General features: G+C 42.9%; 2 protein-coding genes across 2 annotated transcripts in view; both read right to left on the bottom strand.

Moving 5' to 3' along the window:
* Positions 1-58: 58 nt before the first annotated feature.
* Positions 59-6,920, bottom strand: pomt2 (protein-O-mannosyltransferase 2; the record flags this gene model as incomplete). Its single annotated transcript, XM_079215300.1, has 21 exons — positions 59-797; positions 983-1,094; positions 1,558-1,698; positions 1,791-1,896; positions 1,980-2,039; positions 2,141-2,212; positions 2,304-2,380; positions 2,479-2,570; positions 3,308-3,459; positions 3,795-3,873; positions 4,023-4,083; positions 4,179-4,245; positions 4,345-4,454; positions 4,797-4,879; positions 4,963-5,069; positions 5,175-5,334; positions 5,760-5,868; positions 6,006-6,114; positions 6,259-6,363; positions 6,450-6,534; positions 6,619-6,920. The coding sequence occupies 21 exons, from the start codon at positions 6,918-6,920 to the stop codon at positions 692-694; spliced, it is 2,295 nt and encodes a 764-aa protein (XP_079071426.1). The 3' UTR covers positions 59-691.
* A 3,357-nt stretch (positions 6,921-10,277) lies between these two features.
* LOC306740571 (latent-transforming growth factor beta-binding protein 2-like) overlaps positions 10,278-22,841 on the bottom strand; it is a gene marked incomplete at its 5' end in the record, with an annotated part of 72,035 nt that continues 59,471 nt past the window's right edge. Inside the window, 12 exons of the mRNA XM_079222782.1 lie at positions 10,278-10,534; positions 12,221-12,370; positions 12,990-13,259; positions 13,353-13,526; positions 13,700-13,840; positions 14,018-14,146; positions 14,418-14,510; positions 14,627-14,833; positions 15,825-15,959; positions 16,215-16,340; positions 21,422-21,550; positions 22,215-22,337. Of these exons, the coding sequence (XP_079078908.1) occupies positions 10,359-10,534; positions 12,221-12,370; positions 12,990-13,259; positions 13,353-13,526; positions 13,700-13,840; positions 14,018-14,146; positions 14,418-14,510; positions 14,627-14,833; positions 15,825-15,959; positions 16,215-16,340; positions 21,422-21,550; positions 22,215-22,337 (1,853 nt within the window). The 3' untranslated portion in view covers positions 10,278-10,358. The remainder of the gene's footprint in view (positions 10,535-12,220; positions 12,371-12,989; positions 13,260-13,352; positions 13,527-13,699; positions 13,841-14,017; positions 14,147-14,417; positions 14,511-14,626; positions 14,834-15,824; positions 15,960-16,214; positions 16,341-21,421; positions 21,551-22,214; positions 22,338-22,841) is intronic.

Raw genomic sequence — 22,841 nt, forward strand, 5'->3', positions numbered from 1 at the left:
AAATACATTTAAGAAGAAATATTGATATGAACATAAATAATACACAGACTACAAGAATATCGCCGTTTAATGATCATACTGAAATGTACATGACAGAGTCACTAGTCTTATGATGTAAAAACAGAGGCCAATACTGGACAGCACTGAAGTCTAAATACAATATAAAATACCGGGCACTAAGACCAAAACGATCTCAAATGAAAATACAGTCTCTGATACCTATAACTGACTATGTGTTTTCTGTAAAACGTACCAACACAGAGATGCAACACTTGCACTTTTCAGATTTATTTCATTACTTCCTTTCAGGCACTTTAGCTTACATCATTGTGACATAAAGTATCCACATATAAGTCAAAGGTGTAAGATGTGTTAGGAGTTAAGGCAGCTTGGTGATGAAAAGTGTTGAGAACTGTACTCTCTAATACTCAACACTCTGGCTTCCATATTGCACTCATCCAGGTCTGTTTCACGGAGCATTCTTTACACATTTTAGACTACAATACTTGAAAATGTTGAGACACATAAATACGTGGACAGGTAGAGATTTGAAAGCAGTGTGTGCAGACAGCACCTTATGAAAATGATCCTTTTATGTAAACACTGTAAAACCATAAGTCTGTGAGACACATGATTGATTAAAGTCCCTCATATTCATAACAATATTAGTGTATTCTTCGTGCAAAGCTGACTAGAACTCCCAGGAGTCCATCCACTTCCGGCCAGCCATGGCGCTGCCCGGCTCGTGTGCCAGAGGACCCGTCATGCCGTAGGAGAGCGGATGGAACAGGTAGAAACTAACAGACAGAAAATTGGATTACAGTGATTTATACAATGTAAAAGCAGCACTCTTAAAATTGAAAATGAGTTATGAGGTAATCTACAACCAGGCTAGCTGTTTCCCCCCCCTCCCCCCGCTTCTGGTCTTTGTGCTAAACTACACGCCTGCTGGTAACAGCAGTTACTCTGCTGGTCATCTCACCTGTAAAGAACACTAAACAGAAGCACCATCTGCCCGAGTCGCTGCAGCCAATCAGAATAAGGTGGGGGGAGAAGCAGGTCGGTGCTTTTCAACAGAACGTCGAATGTAATTCCTGTGAAAAACAAACAGAACGTATAACACTGTGACCAACACGACTGCTTTGTTTATTCAGGAGTTTAGAAAACATAACCCTGATTATGCTCTATGATTAAAAACTACAGGGGGATCTAAACTAGGGAATCCAAATAGGAAGTACAATTATGCCATTGAGTCACTGAGCTGAAAACTACACATTTTTGTCCTATATTTGTTTACATTTTGGCAAATTGGCACCTATAAAAGTGTGGTGCAGCTCCTGTTTGCTATGTTCCCATGCATGTACGGACAACCATCATCGGATTATTTTGATACTTAAGAAAACTTAAAAACCTGACGATTCTCTAGCAAGTTCTGAGATAAAAGTTGGATCTTTTTTTCTCAGATTTCTAGGTGGATGAGTGGATGTAAACATGGGTTTGTGACACAAATTGCAGCAGTCGGCTGAAAGCACTTGAATTGCCTTTCACTTCATGTACCTGTTAGCATGCTGCTAAAGAGCATTGCAGGGAAGTAGTGGTGGAAGTAGAGGATACGACCCATTGTGAAGAAAGGTGCATAGTGCAGCAGCCAACCGAGGAGCAGCAGTCCTCCTTCTCTCATGAGCACAAGAGAATGCTCTGAATGACAGAGGGGAGTATAGAACATTTATTTGACGTTTAAATCATCCATTTGCTGCTGCTGATCAGTCAGTACCAGTCAATAGACATACCTATTCTTTTTTGGCCCAATGAGAAACCTCTTTGGACGGCTATAGACGCCACTGCCACCATGATGGGATACAATCCCAAACTGACCAGGTTCATCCACCAGACCACCTGAAAAAAATAAAAACATGCTAATATGCGTTGGTCAGAAGAGCGACAACAGGAAACATGAAGCAAGCTTAAGACAGACTTACAGGGTTCCCCAGCAGGTAAACACGATACTCTGTGTCATTCACTCCGGAAAACCTCAAGCCCTTTACATAAATAAACCAAGAACAAGTTAGTAGTTAAAAGTGCTCATGCATTTAATTTGTTTGACAAAAATACACTTCATAATGTAGATTATTCAAAGCACCTGGTAGTTGATGGGCCAGTGCCAGGGTTTTGAGTTCATCTCATTGTCTTTGGGTTTCAAGCCACTGTTACCCTAAAGAGACACATCTCATGTCAATAAATTGTTTCTGATGAAACTCACTTTAAGCACAGACGGATCCTCAGCTTCTCTCATTGTTTCTTACTCTTATCATAACAACGTGGGACTCCAGTAGGATCTCCAGGAAATGGGGCTTCAGCACAGACAAACTAATGTTGGGCACTGCCAGAACATACGAGAGGAAAAGGGACATGTTGGTTAGTGTCTGACATCATGAGGTGGAGACAGACGCGTAGGAGCACAAGGAATGCGGTTCTTACATTTGGGGTTGATGTGATCTTCAATGTTCCACTGAGAGCTTGGAGTGTCCTTCAGGTAGGGACTGCAGGTCACCTCCACCTGTTCCCAGCCCCTGGACAGAAACCAGACGTGTTCTCTGATTGTCCATGCACATAACCAGTGGTGGAACGTCAACAACTACATTTTATCAAGTACTGTACTTGAGTGCAAAGTACTTTTACTTTACTGTTGTCTTCTCACTGCACTTTCTACTTCTACTCCGCTACAATTCAGAGGGAGATACCAAACTTTTTATTTCGCTAAAATGATCCGACAGCATTAGTTAGTCGTTACTTAACAACTCAAGATTTTGCATAAAACACTTTAGAAGAGCTTTTGTTGGGCAATTGTGACAGCATTTCTCAATATTTTCAGAATTGTTACCAACTAAACAATCTAACGAGTAATGCAGAATATAATCATGAGTTGCAGTCCTAAACAATTGTAATACAACAACAAAGCAATTGACAACAGCAGTTAAAACTCTACCTAAGCCTATTGCAACAGTATAATCCATCTTTTACTATAATGCATGAGTAATAATACATAATAGATAGTATATCAATATAACAGCCACAGGGGAAACTGTTCTGCATTGAGTACTTTTATGTAAATATTTTAAGTACATTTCCTGATTACCCTAAGATGCTTTTACTGAACACATTTCCAATGCAGAACCTTTCATTGTAACAGTGTATTCTGACAGTGTGGTATTAGTACTTTAACTTAAGTAGAGGATATTCATACTTCCCACACCATTACATAATGCCTCTTGAACGGAAGAGGAGGAGCAGAGAAGACTAGTTTTACCACTTTGGGAGAGTCTTTCCAGACGAGTAAAGCACACAGCCGGTAGCTCGGTGCAGAAAGCGGACTTTGCTACGCAGCACCTTCACCCGGTCCCCCTTCCGGCCTCCACACACCTCCACCTGCCACAGGTCATTGGTGTCACCGGTGCCATTCTAAGAACAGGACAAAGGTGGAGATGTGTTTTAAGCTTGGGGACATTCAAATACATGACGACATGCAATCAGAATTTGATTAATGTTATTCATGCGGGATAAGGTCGCATGAATCCTGGTCAAGAAGGCAGCATTACCGTTTTTTTAATTATCGTAAAATTGACAACCGACTTACGGCAAGTATGATCTTTAATCAATATGCAGTGTCAATAAGCAGAGGAAACAAACAAACTTCACCCATAAGTCGTGTTAAATGGCTTCAGTCAACTGTACAGAGCAGGAAAGTGCAAAAATGAATCTCTTTCAGTGCAGCTTCATGTCATGGGTCTACTCACAATGCCATAGCCTGTAACCTGGAAGTGCTTCTTGGTCAGAGGAGCCTCCTGGAGGTGACCGTGAAGGTTACGGGTGGTTCTAAAGGGAGCAGGAAAAATTACATTATTGCAAAAATATGCACAGAATCTGGATTGGAATGACTTTTAAAAAGTGAGACATCATTTGAATCAGTGGACATCATATAATATGTCTTTAATGCCACTGCTGTGTGGAGGCATGCTACTCACTCTTTGTGCTCCAGTCGAATGATGTCACCATGACGAACGAGGTCAGGTGTCCCAGATTGAGCTTAAAAAAAAACAAGAGGCTCGTACATGACTTCCTTATGACTTAAATATATGCCACTGATATCGCTTAACAGCAAATAAAATGCATCTTCTCACATTCATTATCATCCTGTCTGTGAACCAGCCACACGTTGTTGTAGTCCTTATGGAGATAGGCTGTCACCTGGAAGCAAATAGCAGAGAAAAAATGTATAAAATGATCGCTAATATTAAGACATTTAATTATGTTTGAGAATGATTTCCATTGAACCTTTAGCCTAACCTGCTGCTGCCTTGCTCCCACTCCCTCTGGGTATAAGTGCCAATGGGAGTGCAAATAGCCTCCAGCAATACGAAGGTTTTTTACAGTGATGGTGGAGCCATAAGCCAGGTCTACATCGGAGGAACAAGATATTGCCCCAAATTATTACTAAACACAAGAAACAATGATATTCAATACAAAATAACTTTTGAAACGTAGTTTAAATTGACAAGGAACCATCGCAATAGCCAATTATGGAAGTGGGTAAAAAATAGAACAATAAACTGTAATAGTAAATCTGTGATGTTACTTTGTAAAGACAGTCAAATGTAAGCAAACGTCTCCGCCCATCTGGCTCACATCAACACCGAGGGAATGCCTACATTTATTTTTGCCCTCCTTTTCTTACAGGTGTTGCAGTAAACACAGCTGCAGCACCGTGTGGTTTATTCACACACTTGTGCAGGACTCACACTCAGGCATGGAGGCATTGTGGAGATTGTTGCCGATTAGACGGGACTGAAAGGCAGAGCTGAAGAAGCCGTCGCCCGGTCCACTGGTGAGAGAAAACAATCATGATAACCCAAACTATGTGTCTGTCTTCATGCAATACAGGCTAGCTATAGCAATCAGACACACCTTTTGTTCAACACAACAAAGTGGACGGCAAAGATTGTAACATAGAGGAAGAGTGGAAGCAGGATGAGTCCAACAACCCGAGCCAGGAAGTGCTTTGTGATTTCCACCTGGAGCCAGACAGTAAGGAGAGAGGAGCACAGAACAGTCAACATATGGCGCTGCTCATCAACACAATCAGTTCCCACTACCATTCAACGTGTGCTGCTGTTTACCAGTGAGAGGCTCAGGTCTCCCAAAAGTCTCCAGAGGTCCCAGACTGTGTTCAGCCCCACCAGCAGGATGACAAACAGACCCACAAACTTCACCCCCAATGCCCCAGCAAGGTTCACACCAGTCAGTAACAGCCACAGCCACCAGTACGAGGTAAAAGGCCTGAAAACAACAGCAAATGCGGAACAAATAAACTGCTTGAAAAGTTCAAGAATGAGCACATTGCATATTAAGCCTATGTCCCACCCAGTATAAAGTATGAGCAGGCACATTTCATTCTTGTTGGTGTTTTTTTAAGGACTGTAACTGCAGTTATTTTCTCATACTGATTAATCTTTTTTTTCTAGCAATCAGTTAATTAGTTGGTCAACAAAATGTCATGAATAAATAAATCAGCAGTATTAAATGTGGAATGATGTTGAAAAGGAAACAGGAAAGTCATTACACGAGTAGTTGCAGCCAGCAAATGTGTGGCTTTTTTTTTTACCAGAACAAAAGAGGATTAACTCACTGTTGGTCAACGAATTGATTAAACAACGAATACTTTCACCACTACATTGCATAGGACAAGGTAGAAAAAGTGCTACCTGAATCTCTGCTTGTTGAACTTGACCATGCTCAGCACAGCTGCCATGATGAAGAACAAGAGTATAGGGTCCAACAGGATGTACTGGGAAATGGTGATGCAGCCAGTGTCTGTGAGGAAGAGGAAATTAAGCACACCGTCATTCTCCTTTTTACAAAAGGATCATTTAATGCTGCAAGACATTTAGATGCATTTCGTTATTTGACATTTAAATAAATGTTCACGTGTGAGTAAGATGATTACTCACCAAATATGAGCAGGGTGGCAGTGATGAGAGCAGCAGTGTACGACTGGGATAAGTCCAGCACTATGAGGTAGGCAAAGATTGGGAGAAAGGAGCCCAACACGGCACACAACTGTTGGGCAAGAGGCAGGACAGGCATATCAGCAGCCATAATGTCTTGTCCTTTTAAAGTTGTGACAAGCCCATACATATAAATTCAAATTGCATTGTTAACCAATCAGAAAAGAGGGTTTTATTGTGTGGAAAAACAACATACTCCTCTCATTCCCCAGTAGTTGTGGTGCTCATATTTATCTCCTGGCTTTCCGAAAGGAAAGGTTCCATCATAACCGCTCATGTAACCGGCGAGACCTATCAGCATCTGCAACAGATTAAAGGAGTTCAATACTCAGACTCGATTGGTTTCCCTAAAGGCACGACATGAAAAGGGATCATCCGTGATCTCACTTTTCCAAGAGGAGGATGGACATCGAAGAAGAAGGTCCTGTTGATGTAGTAGCTTCCCATCTTTCCAAAGTGTGTCTCATCCCAGCTGAAACATCAACCCCAGTCACCATGTTAAAAATGGCACGCTAAGATGCACAAAATCGACACGCGCGCAGGACTTTTAACTCACCACACATGAGGGGGCTCTGCTATCTTGTAGAGGCGTGTGGAGAAGCACAGCCCCACCACCAGCATCAGCACCACTCGACTGCTCTGGGCATCCCGGCTGAAATGACCTCCAGCCGAAAACTGAGCAGATGTCCCATTAGAAGACTGAGTGTCATCTTCCGGCAAGAGTCCAGCAGTTTGACTGTGTTTGTCCTTCGACAGGGTTTGGAGGGTCTCCGATGATGTGGGAACGATTCTCCTGTTTCGTAGTGTCGAGGTGTCCCCTGTTGTGTTCAATTGTGTCATGCATTCTTCCTTTGCCATTAAGAAACGAGACCTGTAATAAACTGACCCCTCTACAAACCCCCTAACGTTAAGTATAATATTTTGGTGGCACTACCTAACGATTGAATATAGATTACAATGAGCTAATTAATGGGTTTCATGTAGAATATGTGTAACTGTGCTGTCTGGGGTAAATAACAGTTAGCACAGCTCACGTGAGATTAAATACGGGAGCACTAGGTATCAGCTCTGAACACTAACGTTATATATGTATATATATATATATAAAAAGGCGACATTACAGTGAATGACTCACCTTCCCGAGTGAACAAATGGTCACTTGTTACAGTATCTGTTACATTGTAGCCAAGCTACTCGACTTTCCCAGCGATAACACAACTTCCCTCGCTTGTTAACCAAGTGTCCACTCGGCAAAAGGCGACATTCCGCACAATAATGTGTGACAAATTACTAGCGGCCTCTTTCGCCTCAAATTACCGTTTTATTATTAAAATGTTGACATTAGCATCACAGTTCGAGCACGAGAGGTTTGGTAGCGCGAGTCAACGGAACGCGTATGAAGCGAGGCGGCTTCTGGGAGCTGTAGTCTACTGTTTACTGTGTGTGAGGATGGCCGTTGAAGGGTAAACACAATTACCCAGAATCCTTCTGGGATAGTTCCCTGGTTAAGCAGTGATGTGATGTGATGTGATATTTGGCCACTAGAGAGAGATGTAGCTTAATACATCATTTTGAGATAGAAATAAACAGCTCAAACCATAGAATAAACACATTTTGTTTCCTTTAAAAATGAATAGTCCGAATTTCCGGTCACCAGAAATGTTAAGTTTGTCCTTGATATGAGTCAAATACCCCAAAACACCAGTGGTAAGAAACTAAGTGCATTTGCTCAAGTAATTTATACTGTAAGTACAATTTGAGGTGCCCTGATATATTTCCATTTTGTGTTAAGCAATGCTTCTACTTTAATATATTTCAGAAGAAATTATTGTACTCTTAACGGCAATACACTATAGTTGCAGCTGTAGTTACTTTTAGGATTAAGATTTTTCACAAAAAAATAATTATACAACAGTAAATTATTCAGGTTAAATTACCAACTGCACCATTAAAATGCTGATTACATTAGTATGTAAAAAGAATACTTCAATAATACAACAACAATAGTGTTTACTAATATCTTTCTGCATCAGAAATACATTTGATAGCTGAAAGTACATTTGGTGGTATAACACTAATGTGCCAGCTGTGCATGTGCATACCCAAACCAAACTGCTTGAACTCATTAGTAGTCATAGTATACATACTACAAACAACATACCCACTTGTGTTGTTTTAAAACAAATAAACTTCCCAAGCAGTGAATATGCACACACATGGTAAACGCAAGGTGTGCTTGGTGCCATTTTCCTCCAAGTAAATTGTCAAAGAGATTGATATATTTTATGTTTTTATTTTGATGACTGATAGCGATTACAGTCAAGAGGTAAACAAAATGAATGAACATGATATTTCCAATGACCACAGCTTTACAACCAGACATTTATATCAAGTTATTTTCGGTTTTGAAAGACTTTAAATATCCCAACTTGCCGATAATTTGAACAGCACGGTAAAGTACAGTGGACATCAAGTGGAAACATTTGTAAAACTGTAGGTTAATAGGTTATGAATGGATGTTAAGGGCTTCAGTCATGAACTTATAGTCGTTGTCCAACGTTGGAATTAGACTTTTATGTTTCTGCGTTACTGAGAAGTTCAGTCCATGAGACAGATAATGCCATTAAACCTGAATATAAAAGACAAAAAGCTATAAGTGAGAGTTCAAACCAAATGAGTCGGCCAATACTGTCTATGATACATTCATGACATTAGGATCCAACAAAGACTAAAAGAAATTATGTTCACAATTACTAATATTTAGCCTTAAAGTTGTGACACACATACGTTGGTGCTTGCATTTCAAAAGCATTGTCTTTGTAATGAAGTTGAAGAGACAACATGTCTGTAATTAGAACAGTGCTGCCACTTCCCCAAAAATATATTTCATTGTCTGCTCCACAGGGCAGGGTATACACACAGTTCCTCTGGTACAGTGTCAGCCACTCTCCTCATACATAAAAAGATATGCTTTAAAAAACACATTTTTACAGACATGTATAAATCTACAAAGCTATAATGCCAGATTGTTCTTACATTTTATGTTTTATGTCAAACAAAATATTGGTTGTGCTATAATGCATTAAGAGAATATGTAACAAAAATAATACATAGTACTAGATCTGTACAAAATATACCAAACCTCTCCAACGAAGCCTGTGTCTTTACATGCATTCAGAGATGCAAACATGGGAATGGTCTGATGTGAGATCTGGGATCATTTTGCCTGTGAGACACTGGTACATATGAGCTGTGACGTTTGAGGAAAATTTCAATCTGTGGTTGCAGACGTTTAACCAGAATGTAGCCCGGCAACAAACTTTGATAAGTCAAAACACGTTTTTTACAGAAGTATAAAACGACTGTCGGGATCAGCAACTGAGTCCATGTTTCCCTACTTAATTAATAGCAGGTTTTAAGATAAGAAGTAAAAATGGTGTCAAAGAGAGGAAGGCAGGTTGTACCTATTGCACCTTAAACCTTTTTTTGTTAACGTTACATAAATCATCATATACATCTGCAGTCTTTCCAGGTCCAAGTGAAGGCTAGGGTAAGTTTGGCTGTGCTGACTTCTCACATCTTGGTCCGGAGATTCTTCAGCTTGTGGTTAATCTTGAAGAATAAAAAGGCGGTTGTGGGTAAAGTTCTTTGAATTTCTGATGTTTATCAAACCTGGCGTCCATTTAGTCCAAGGCCAATGCTCATAACATGACTGAGGGAGACAATTGGTGAGAGGTTTGACAGCGAGGCACAAACTGATTTATGAGTGGCTGATTTCTTCTGACGTTCCTTCTTCTACAAAAGACATTTGTTATCTCCCCACGTTGTCTCTGAGGTCAATTATTGAGACAAATAAAACAAGAGGAATCAAGTATGCCCTCTGAAATAGGTCGCTTATTATGTTCGCAGAGGCCCGTCATGTAAATGAAAATAAATAACACAACAAAAAAAAAAGTGACAGAGAAAATAAGGTGGAAAATATATCTGCGTATCAAATTGCCCGGGGTTACTGAGTAAAAAAGATCAGTCCACAAAATCCCTTTAAGGCAAATGGATATCTGGTGAATACTAAATCCCATGTAATACATTCACTGCACAATTCCTGGTCCTCTTGAACATTTATGAAGGGGTTTGAATGTGGTGTGATGAATGTGAATGTGTGTGTGTGTGTGTGTGTAGGGAAACAAGTTTGGACGTCTAAGCGTTGCTGTTGGATGTTTAGTGCCAGGCCCCTGGGGAAAAGGGCAGAGGGTGTAAGGTGATCTTTGAGGGAGCAGGAACAGCCAGCAGTCTGTCTCAGTTTCCTGTCTCCACAAGCCCAGACTCTGGGATCTCTGGGATGCATTTGTGTGGCTGTGCGGAGGCCAGGAAGCCCGGCAAACAGGTGCACTTATACGACCCCTCTGTGTTGGTGCACTGGCCGTTCTGACACAAGGGCACCTTGTCGCTGATGTCCTCACACTCGTTTATGTCTGCGAGGAAAGGAGACATGACGAGGTCGTCAGCAAGGAGATTTCACAGCACCACATCTGCTGCTGAGTGGCCTTATGGGTATATGAGGAGTGGGATACTGGAATGCTACAACCATTAATAATATTTATTTCACTTTAACTTCCCTTCTTTTTTCTTTTTCCTTCCATGCTAACTTTATTTCTTTGTTTAGCTTTCATCAGCAGAGATGAAACAAAAAAAACATGTTAAACTAACAGAGTCCATTGCTTTTTAGATTTTCATATAATTCTGTAAAAAATCTGGTCAAAGTATGTATGTTTTTGTGTCAAAATGATGTTGCTGCATGTACATTTTTTTTGCATTTGAATATCTATAATCCTAAAGCTGCAATGATTGGTTGATTAATGGAAAGAAAATGTATGTGCTACTAGTTTGATAATCCATCAATTGCCAAACCTTCTCTGGTTTCAGCTTCTTATATATGGGGATTTTCTTACATTTGAGTAAATTGGATGTCGGTCGGACAAAACAAGACGAAGATTTGACTAAACACATAATCGAGAACATAATCAGCAGATTCATTGATTATGAAATACACCATTAGTTGTATTATTGTACAATTCCATTAAAACTTGGCAAACTCATCCTCACATCCTGATGAAGATCATGTGATACGATCAATAGCTCCTTAACAGCCTTTAAATGAGCTGGGATTGTTGAAATCGTTACGCAATATCGTGAGCAATAAAGCAGAGTGTTTTAATTAGTTTCACAAAAGTTCACATTTGGAGGTACCGAGTTTTCACTCAACGGACACAATATGTTGCAAAAATATGTCCTCTTGTATATCTTTAATCAAACAGGACGTCATGTTGCGTGTCGGCTCGATGGGTCTGAACTTGATTTGCCGGCCGTCTCGAGCGCTGAACTGTTGAGAAATATAATGATTAACAACGCGTTGGATTTGGTTTCCTCTTGGCCTTCGAGTGGTTTTTCTTTCCCTCTATCAGCACAGGAGGTCTGATTGTCATTTCATCGCAGTCCATCTCAAATGACCCTCCTTCTGTTTATGTCATGATCTGCTGGTCGAAATGCTCGTGGTGATCTGTATAAAAGGAGGCATGGCACGAGCTGAGCAGCTCCCACATGTTTCCACTGGGCTGGAATTCAATCACTTTCCTTGGGAAAACGTCTGGCCTTGGAGCTGATAAGCTTGTACACAGACAGAATATTGTAACCATAGCATTTCACGACAAGACAGTCTACACTGTCTTACAAAACAAACAAAGTACACTTAAAAGATATAGTATCTCATGTAATACGCTGAGTGGCAGAGGTTCAAGGTCTCCTTACTCTTGGCAGAGTGTGACCAAAGGGTAACATGATGGTTTTGAGAAGTACACTGCTTTCATTAGTTTCCCATAAAACATATCTTAATGCAAAGTTGTTAAAGTCAAAGCTTCTCCTTGTGCTTGATGATATACTGCAATGAAGGGTTACCTCACTGAAATTAATCCAAGTCCTGGCTCCAAAAGTCTTAAACCAGAAGTTCACTGCGGTTGGATTTTGAGACTCAACACCACATTTTAAAACAAGATTAAATGACGTGGTTAATTCCCCTGAACATTTTACCTTGGGAGCACAGAGCCTACATGTGGGTGGTCTGTCGAGGAAGATGTCAAAGATGCCGGGTGGAAGGAACTCACCTAAACAGGCCATCTTGTTCAGGTCAAGTTCGTAGCCGTCGAAGCAGTCACAGGTGTAGCCTTCTCGCACACGAACGCAGCGGCCGTTTTCACACCCGTTCAGGATTCCACATTCCTCCGCTCGGAGGCCCTCAAAGCCATCGTAGCGATCTGATTGGACACGGAAATATGGAAGAAAGCACATCATCATTCATTTGGAGTTGTCTTTCTGGAAAGTCCAATATTCACTCTCTTCTACTTATCTTGTGTTTGTTCTCGACCAACTACTGGAAGAAATATCAGGCTGTTTTAGCTGCTAAATGCTTCCTTTGTCTGTCTGCTGTTTGCTGCTGGTAGTAATGAACAGTGGGAGTTCACTGAAAACAGCTGCCTGCTGTGAGAGCTGCGACATTGAGCTGAAAATCCCAATGAAGCTTCGCAAACAGAAAGGTAGGTTCATCTTTTCAAATTGTTTTCCCATTGTCATTTGATACATTTTAATTAAAACATATCAATGATAGACACTATATGAGGTAATACTCATATAGTATTGCTTGAATAAACATTTGAATGCAATATTGTACTTTCAATTGTAATCTTCCATTATTCTATTGCTACTGATGAGTTCGATGACTTTGCCAATCACTGGTCAGCTATGAGCCGTCTTAAGGGAACCAGTGTTGGCGATCTTTTGATTTCCAATTATCATGACTGGAAGTAATTCATTTGTATTGACCAATGCAATACAGCGTATGTAATGCTGTATATTATACAGGATGCATTTACCCACCAGCATAGGAATCCACTGGCCGTGGCTGCTGCTCTCGTGGTCGTGAAATGGGAACGCGGGAAGGTGGCTGTTGAACGCCGTAGTCGTTGTCATTAAAGAGAGGAATGCCCTCAGGAATGTCATAGGGTCCTGCAGGGCCGCCATAACTGTCCCAGTACGGAGGGACAAAAGGCTCCTCTGGGCCCTCAAGACCGTACTCGTATCCCGGCCTCTCTCGCAGACTGTCTGATTCTCCTCTCCGAGGAAGGTTGCACATCACTGCGTAGTCATCTGAATGCAGCAGCAGCACACAGTGGCGTTATATTTTGGATGTTAATAACAGTGATGTGTCAATATGTTGTCTCATGCCATCCAGCTTCTCACCAGAGTCTTTCCTGGGACAGAAGGCACACTGTCCGCTCCAGGCGATGCCCCACAGGCAGCAGCATTCGGTGTATGTGCTTCTGCGTCCCTGCAGGGGTTCTGAGCAGATGTTGTCCCCCTCAAGACGCTGCCAGCAAATATCCATGTGCACATCGTGATCTGGCTCGTGAGTTTCTGGGAGACAGAATGAGGGGGGAGAAGAAGCGTAAATTAAAGATCCACCTAAATATCGTAGAAAACTGAACTTCTAAACTGTCCCTTATTGTTCAACTGTAAGGACCGGACAGAACTCGACCTCAATCCACCACAAAACACTCATTTTAGAAAACAAACTTCATTTTAGACACCTTCTGTGGCGTTGAGGCCGATGCAGCGCCGGCGTGTGCCGTCCAGGACTAATGGAGGACTGCAGAAACAGTTGAAAGACCCGGCTGTGTTAACACACGCTCCATCTTCACAGGCGTTTCCAAACGCACACTCATCGTAATCTAAAAACACATTGAAAGACACAGAAATTGCAATAAAATGAAGTAATGATCATTCAAAATGTGGTTCAAGTTATAAAGGTACAAGATGCAGCATTTTAATCATAAGAGTAGCATCAGACATGGGGCACCAATTATCTTGAATATCTGTTTCAAATAGAAATTGAAGCCATTTCTTACCCACACACTCAAGCCGGATGTTGTCATAGTAGAAGCCAGAGCGGCAGTAGCAGGTAAAGGTAGAAAAGAGATTCGAACACTGCCCGTTCTTACAGATGTCTGATCCAAACATCTCACACTCGTTTGCATCTGAGGGGAGACAGAGATAAGTCACATGGAAAGTAACAGCAGTCAAAACATTGGCACCGAAGCTTTAAGGCCCACTGTGGTCAATGTAATTACTCAGTATGAAGGCAGGTATACTGTAAAGAGTGCCTCGTAAATATCTTGAAAAGTGTATGCAGGTGTAAGTAGAATGGACTGCTGACACCTGCACCTGTCTGTGTCAATGTGGGTGTGAAGCGAAGCTATAAAAGCTCATGGATGTCAATAAAATATAAGTATTTCTGCAAGAAAGTACCTATGTATGGGTGCTGTTCCCCCAGATTCTGTGTAGAGGGAACAGGCAGCGGTAATAATCCACTGCCATGCGGGCACAGCTGGTTATAATCATCTGGAAAAAAAAAAGAAATTGGATTCATTAGTGAAAGACAAGATGAAACAAATATAACATGCACTGAATAATCTCCAACGCACTTCATTCTACAGCGCCAATACCGATTATCTCACCTCTTCCTTGGAGAGGACAGGCGTGGATCTCGCAGTCGTCCCCCCAGCCGGCCCCCACCGTGCAGCAGCACTCCTGCTTGGTGGTGTTGCGAGACAAGACGTTGTCACAGAAGTTGGCGTCATTCAAGTTATAGTAGCACTCTTTCCTCTCCTCAGAGGAGGCAGCGGAAGGAGGGACTCGAGCGGAGGGTGTCGGATCCAAATCAGCTGTAGATGAACAAAGGAAGAACTTCTTTAGGAGAGGGAGGTCAGAGGTCACAGCTAGCTGCAAAAACACACCTGTGCAGGTGGTTGGGATTCGATAAGTCAAGGAAGGCAAACAGCTTGGACCCAAATCTCCCTATATGTTACAGTCGCTGCATCCCGTCGGTGGTACCTCATCACAAAGTAACAGCATCTAGTGTGTCCACGAGCCTCCAGCAGGTAGTGCGTTACCCTCGCCTGCCACTGCTGAGCGGGCTCATTTGTCCAAAGGCATGGGCCCAGGCATTTCACCCTTAAGCTGCCGGCTTAGCCAAATGGAAACACTGGCATGTGAGTCAACGCACCATTCACTCTCACATGATTGATTAACACACGTCAAAAGCAAACAGCGGAATGTGGCATAAAGGTACACAGAGGCATAGCTGGGGTTTAGTGCCCGGGTAGAAGAAAAAACATCCCCGCTGAGGGCGCGCCGCCTAATAATGTAAATACGCCCCAATTCGTGTACACATACGCGTATCAAGATGGAGACATGATGGTGTTTCCATGACTCAAAAGCCCTTTTCTGTCCTTCTGAAATCGCAATACGTTGCATATCTGTAACTTCTGCACTTAAGATCATTTTAGCGTGTAAGAGAGCGACTTTAGCTCCTATGCCAATGGCTATACCTTATCCCTGTTTGTCTTGGTGAGGAAATAGGTTGACAGTAACTAGGCACTTTACTTGGCTCTACTGGAGGAGTTACTTCATCATGTGTTGGAGGGATTAGACTAATAGAATTTTTTTTAGGCATCCCACCCAGCCATAACCCGAGCCTATAAAACAAATGGAAACAGCCAGGTCAAGAGACGTGGAGTAAGTCATGTCCGCCTCGTCACCCTTGTTTGGATAATGAGAGACGGCTCATTAAATCAGGGAAAACTCCGTCTCCCAATGATGGGATGGAGAATTAAGTCCCGTGGGTCACAGTGAGCGCTAGTCCTGCTCCATTACCCAGGGAGCGGCACTGGCTGGTGATGGGATCAAATTCCTCATTGTCGTTGGGGCAGATGCACAGGAAGCTGCCATCGAAGTTCTCACACAGGGCCTCCCCGCACAGCGCCAGGCTCATCTCGCACTCGTTCACGTCTGAGAGAGACAGGAGAGGAGGGCGTGAGGTCAGTAAGATCAGGCACGTACTCCGCGCAGGCATGCGCCCAACAATGGTCATAAGCGGGATGAATTTCATCAGGCTTCGGCTACACAGACGGTACTTATTAGTATGATTAATTCATTGTTAGTCTTGGTGATTTCATAGGAGTTTTAGAAAAACATATTGTGTTACGACACTTATTTTTTAAGAAGTAATGCATAATAATTATCTATCGGAGAGCAGTTACAGACCGACACATTTGCTCATGTCTCCTGGCGGGTTGATGTAGCCTTGGTCACACTGGCAGCGGAAGGCGCCGTCTGTGTTCTCGCAGAATCCGTTCCCACAGATGGTTTCGTTAACACACTCGTCAATATCTGCGGGGCGAGAGAGAGCGCACAGAGAGGTGAGCACAACATTAATATTTACAACGTCACCCTCTGCGCAACAGACTTTCAAACTGACTCTGTAAACACGGCGCTACTTTTTCCAAAATAAACATCGCTACCATTGTGACCTTGCAGTAACAACATAAATCACTGCCATCATAACATGCCAGATTAGACAATTCATTAAAAGGGTTTTCAAACTTGAATATTTGTCAATCACTTCTCTCTCCACAACTAATCAGTGAGAAGTGACCCTGAGGTCACTGGGATGTGAGCAAAGTGGAAGAGTCGGAGGATTTCACAGCAGACAGCCAGCATTCACAACGACGGTTTTCAAGCAGTTGAGGAAAGATGGCTGACAGTTCAGGTTTGGCATGAAGAGATGTTTTGACAGTTGCTTCTCATCCTGATCAATGAACATGCATAAACCCATTTTAATGTGTTTGATTGTAGCTGTGGATCTCACATGGTACTATGAAATGATTCTGAGCATAGTTTGTGGCAATAAATCATGAGTCAAGAGACTACATGCTGCATGTCAGTGTGTGTGTGAGAGAGAGTGCTGATTCCCTGCCACTTGCTGTTTAAAAGAAACATTTGTTCACAAACTTCTTATTTCTTGGCGTGTTGAGTAAGCAGAGAGGCCAACGACTGCTGGAGGCCGAGTCTGATTGTAATAGCTGAAAAAACAATCGCTGAGTTTAATGATCACATTTTAGTTACATGAATTTGTTCTCAGTTTGCTTTGCCGTCTGTCAATGCTAACCTTTTAAATCGGTTTCAGGGTCACATTTGTTTTTCAGTTCTGCTGAACTGTTCATTGTGTTTACTTGTTCAGCACATAAGTGTTGAAACTAAATGTCCTATTTATCAGTGTCAATCGTTGGTCTGCAACAACATGTTTTGGCCATGATTTGAAGGAGAAAGGCGTTACACAACTCATTTTAGAAACCACTAGTTGTTCTCTTCACTTCAGAAATAACTAAACTAAAATTAAGTGCATGTATATTTCATGAAAGTTGTTAAATTGGGAACATTATGACAGACAATTGATAAGAACTGCACACAACTGTGTCTGTTTTATAAAAAGCATGATTACATTTTTAGTTAGTTTCATCACAGCTCTCTATGACCCTTTCTTTCAAAGTTTCCATGACTAAGAGTCATTCCACTGGAGTTAAAGAAAAACAGGGAAAACATGCAGACATAAAATCACAACAACTTAACAGACAAGTTAAGTCCAATGGCATCGATTACAGCGAACTGGTTTATGGAGTGCAAAGCACAGTCATTCACATATTGTCTAAACTAGTTTTATTTAGCCTCTGAGCCCTCATAAAGGATGCATCAACTGAAGAAAGTGGGCCAGAAAAACCGCAAATCATTTGATTTGAACAGTGTGCTTGGCCGGGGTCCGGTCCCCCCCTCCAACACAGGCAACTACTTTGTCAGGCTTGCTGGGGGACAAGTTCTCTGTCAGTCTTCCTGTCCTGGCTTGGCCACTTCTGCAACATGCCTCCAGGGTCAGAGACAGGGGCTCCCACAAGCTCATAAAACTGCAGAGACAAAATTCCCTTTGTCATTTGTAAAACCTTTCACGGGAAAGGCTGAAAAGGATTGCTAGAATAGACTCGTGGGCTCAAATGGCTGCAAGACGATAGAGGGAGAATGGATGGACACATACTGAAAACCGCCAACCCCATTGGATTTGCATTTTGCAGCGGAGGATTGAGATGCCAAACCGATGGAGAAGTGGCAGTTATTTGGACAAGTATTTTAAAAAATGTATGTTTTCGAGGATAATCAAGATAATTCTCAGAGTAAGGGGAAACGTCTTATATATCAGAGTTTGAGGAACATTTCCTTCAAGTGTGAAGAGCTTAAGTGGAGTTTGGAATGTTGGAATGACAACGGCCGAAAAGCTGGGAGGTCTGGGAGGAGGGCGATGAAAGGTCGCCGCTAATATATAAAATAATCAGTGTCTGCCGGCAGATTTTCATTCATGTGTAACGTGAAACAAAATCTGTTGCAAATCACATGTTGTGAAGAGACGCAATCAAGATCATCATCCCGGGGAGGAATGAGAGCATCGAGACCAAAACTATTTTAATGGCTTTTGTTTTTATGTTTATCTGGTGGGTCGAGTTTTAGTCGCAGCATGACTTGACCAGCCATCTGTCCTCCAAGGAGAAAGTCAGTTAGCTGATCCCAGCACTAATGGTTTGTGTGAAAAAAAATGAAGAATACAAACTTAGAGAACTCCACCAAGAGCTCGGCTCACACCAGCAGGACATGGGGTTGCCTTTCGTAGTCTTTCCATGGAATAATCAGTTACGTCAGGACACACGCAGAGCTGTGCATTGCCTGGAGGGAAGAGGGTGAGGAGTTCACCTATAATGGGCGGAGCTGAGGTGTCCAATAGGCACCTATCCTAATGATCGGACCCTGGAGGACCTGCTTCCTGGATCCGGTGATGCTGCGGTTGAGGGGGGTGGGCAGGGTAAATGGTGTGGGTCTCTGCGCCATGTGTTAATGTGGAGCACATGGTGGCAGGCAACAAGAATATAGGAATCAGTGACTGTTGGCTCACCCTCCGCAGCCCACACTCCCCTATTCTCGGAGCAACCCCTCGTGGACCCATATGCAGAGGTTACTTCACACGCGACTGGGCGAAGATGAGGAGAGTTATTTGTTTTCAAAGAAGCATTTGTGCACTTTATCTGACATTACATCTACCACCTCTGTTACACCTCAAAATGTCATGTTACACATGTACTTTGAAGAAAAACATATACATACATCTGCACAAGAGTATGATCACACACACACACACACACACACACATACACACACATGGTAAAGTCTTTAGATTTCTATATGTTTAAAGGGTTGGGAGGTTAGTAAGAGTGTGACCACAGACAATTTCCGCCTTTAGGCGAGCCTTATTAAAGACGAGGCCTAGCTAGAGGGAGTTTATGAGCATGATGGCGAATTAAACCTAAAAAACAATGACCGGCAACTACACACATGCTGCCTTTTTCGCATGCCAAAATGAGCTCTATATACAGCATCAGAGCAGATCGACAGCCCTCACAGCACAGTTGCAGCTGACGAGCCGCTGTGGAAAAAACCTGTTTTCCCCTTTTGTGTAATGGTCTCTAAATCTCAACGAGTGCTGCGAGTAGAGCCAAAGACAACCGCTGCCCCATCGAAGGCCGGTGAGTAAAAATACAAATAAAATGCTCCTCACAGAAACTGCAAATTACAGTGTCTAGCCGCATCTTAAATATTTGATGATTTTTACAAGCAGATAAAAATGCCCCGGGGTAATTGAGCTCCCTGCCTGGACTTTTATTAGGGTGACGGCAGCATCTTTGCAATCGTGATGTGAAACAAGCAAGTATTGTGTGCAGTGCCGGGCTTCTGAGGGGGAGAGGACTTGGTTCTCAATCTACAGGGAAAGCCGAGCTGTATAAGTGTTTACTACAGTTTGTGTCACACCATTGCAGCAGGAGAAAGATGGTCAGAGTCGGTCATAACTGACCACCCATACACAATAGTTAAACTGGGAGTTTTGTGACACCTTAAGGGACAATGCGAAAGGTCCCACGAGAAAATGTGTAACTCATAGCACAGAACACGGCCCTGATTTTAACCGATAGGAGCTGCTTAGCAGTGTTTTGACTCTGACACTAAAGGAGCGGAGGTCAGCAGCTGCTTTCAATCTGCTCTTATCACACTCAGGCCCCGGCGCTCTTCAGCTGGTGCCAGACAGGCAACGCCATAAAGTGCAGTGAGGAGGCAGCCACACGTAGCCGGGATCAGGGCGATGGAGGGGGCGGAGGTCTGATCTGTCACCAATCAGCATATTCGCCCCTGAACTCCATCTGTTGATGGTCCAATAAAAACTCAGGGTCATGAGAATATGTGAAGTGCACCGCACTCTGCGCGCATCTCTACATTGGTTACAGTCTCTGGTTCTTCTTCTCTAATACAAACACACAGGGGTGCAAAACCCACAATCAACCACATGCACACACACACACACACACACACATTCACACTCACATACGCACACAATCATCCGCAGACACCCAGAGCCTCCATCTGCAGGCCAACACTTCATTCCATTCGGATGCTCTCAGACCGCTTTCCTGTCCGAGTCTGTCACTCTCCAATGACTGTTTGGATTCTGTCTTGATATGCGGAAAATATTTGGCAAAATATTGAAAATATTTATTTTCTCTTGCATATTCCTCATGAACCAGACTTCTTGTTTTATGGTGCTATGAGAGCAACAAAGACGCTAAGTGCGCTACAAAATAAAAAGTGATGAACTCAAAATGTTGTGCAACAAACCACATTAATATCTCAAGCCCAATGTGTCTAATCCTGCCAGTAAATACAGAAAGCTTCATGTCTTCTGGTGGTCGAGGAGACGTTTCAGTTGATGTTGGCCAGCGGTGGGCCCAGATGTAGCATAAATACAAACCTAGCCAATCAATCCAGGTGATTGGCTAGGTTTGCGCATTTATACATAGGGGAGCGGAAGAGGTAAGGCTCAGACAATCTTATTCCCTCTCACAAGGAGAACAGCAGGGATCAGGTTCCACTGTGTGTCTCTGCCAGAGGCCCTCCATTAGCCCCGTTGTCCAGAGGATGAGACCATTATCAGCTGCTGGCCTCACACACTGCCTCCAATGACAGTGCACTCCTCTTTCTAAAGTGCCCCAATCTTAGAGGCCACTTTTCCTCTTCTCCCCCAAGCCTCTTGCGCAGGACCTCGAGCACCTGATATCTTTTTGATTCACATCAGCCTCTTTGTGTCTGCATACCAAGCAGATATCATTATCTATGCACAGAGGGAGAGCCCTGTAGAGTATGTGGAGTGCTAAGTTGATTTGAGGCCACGCTTTCCTCTATATTTAACTACAGTCTAAACGGCGAATGGTACAAAAATACGTAGGTCCATACAATGCATTCAACTTTTTTTTTTGCTAATCTGCCTGTTTTTTCTCAACATAATTGGGTGTGCTAGTCCTTTAACTGTACGCGGTTTGAGCACTCACCACAGTCTGTGGCGTCTTCTCCCTCGATGCCAGGTTGGCAGCCCATGAAGCACCGGTAGGAGCCGATGGTGTTTTCACAGCGCCAGGTACCACACACTGTGCTCCCAAAGTCCTTGCACTCATTCTGGTCTGTGCATTGAAATAAAGAGAGAGAGAGACAGATGTTGGTTTACTAACTGACAAACAGAGGCACAAACGCAACCACATGTGCAATCAGACACTAACAAGGACGCATGCAACCCCCGCACACACACTCATATTCCCTCCACTGCTCTTCTGCTCCCAGTGTAATGGCTGTACAGCAGGAGTCGGCCAGGAGGCCTGTGGTGTGGCTGTCCTCAGTAAACGCAGCAGGCAACAGGAATGGCCAAGAACAATATTATCACAGCAACCAAAGAACTTGTGAAGGAGCTAAAGGGAGACGTTCCAGTGGGAGAAACACCTCCTGCTCACAATGGGGTCATTCATTCTTCCCTCAGGGGAGAGGGAGTTCAGGGCTCCAGCCATGTAATCCAGGCACCCCTCACTCCTGAGACCATGGAGGAAAGCCTCTCAGCCAGGATTGGACACTTTCACTGGAGCCCAGTCCCCACTGCCTATAGATAATCAATCAAAGCCAACTGTGCTTTACTGGGTACGCTTAAGCCTAAATGTAGCGTGACGATCAAACTGCTAATGCTGACATGTTGGTTTGCTCAGAGAGTATGAACCTCGGAGGAGAGTTAGGGGTCAACATTCACGATGACACACACAACAGAACATCACAAGGGAGTTATAATTTGTCTTCACAAACCTTCACAGTCAGCCGTGTCAGTGTTGAACTTGAAGCCCGCCTCACACAAGCACATGAAAGAGCCATCAGTGTTCAGACACTCGCCCATGATGCACACATTGTCTTTACTGCATTCATCCACATCTGAGGCAGGGAGAGGGGGAAAGAAAGGCAGATGCATTAAGAGAGATAATCAGAGAAAGGGTGGGTCTCGGGATTTGTTACATATTGATTATCACTAAATATCCCCATATATCCTCTGTCCACTGGGAACACCACTCCTTTTCATAAGTATCACAAAAAGAATGTGTAATGTGTAATCAAGCGCTTGTCTGAGCACAAGAGGCATTGGCCATTTGGAGCACTTAACAGTATACTGGCAAACAGGAAACAAAGGAGGAAAACATCTACCTCGGCTCTCAGGCTGAGAACATTTACCTCCGACTCGTTAAAAAATAAATAATGAATGCGACATGCTTGATTCGCTGTAGATTGGTGTATAATTGCGGCATTACAACATAACTTGTAAAGCACTTGGATTTGTCGTAAAAGTTGGGGGAAAAGCTAGAAATTGGGGGAAATTCATCGCTGGGGAAAAGACTGTCTTCCCTCTCCAACTTTTGATATTCAGATGTATCTTTCAGAGAC

The sequence above is a fragment of the Taurulus bubalis genome, assembly GCF_910589615.1.
Source record: "Taurulus bubalis genome assembly, chromosome: 1".
In the NCBI taxonomy this organism is placed as follows: domain Eukaryota; kingdom Metazoa; phylum Chordata; class Actinopteri; order Perciformes; family Cottidae; genus Taurulus; species Taurulus bubalis.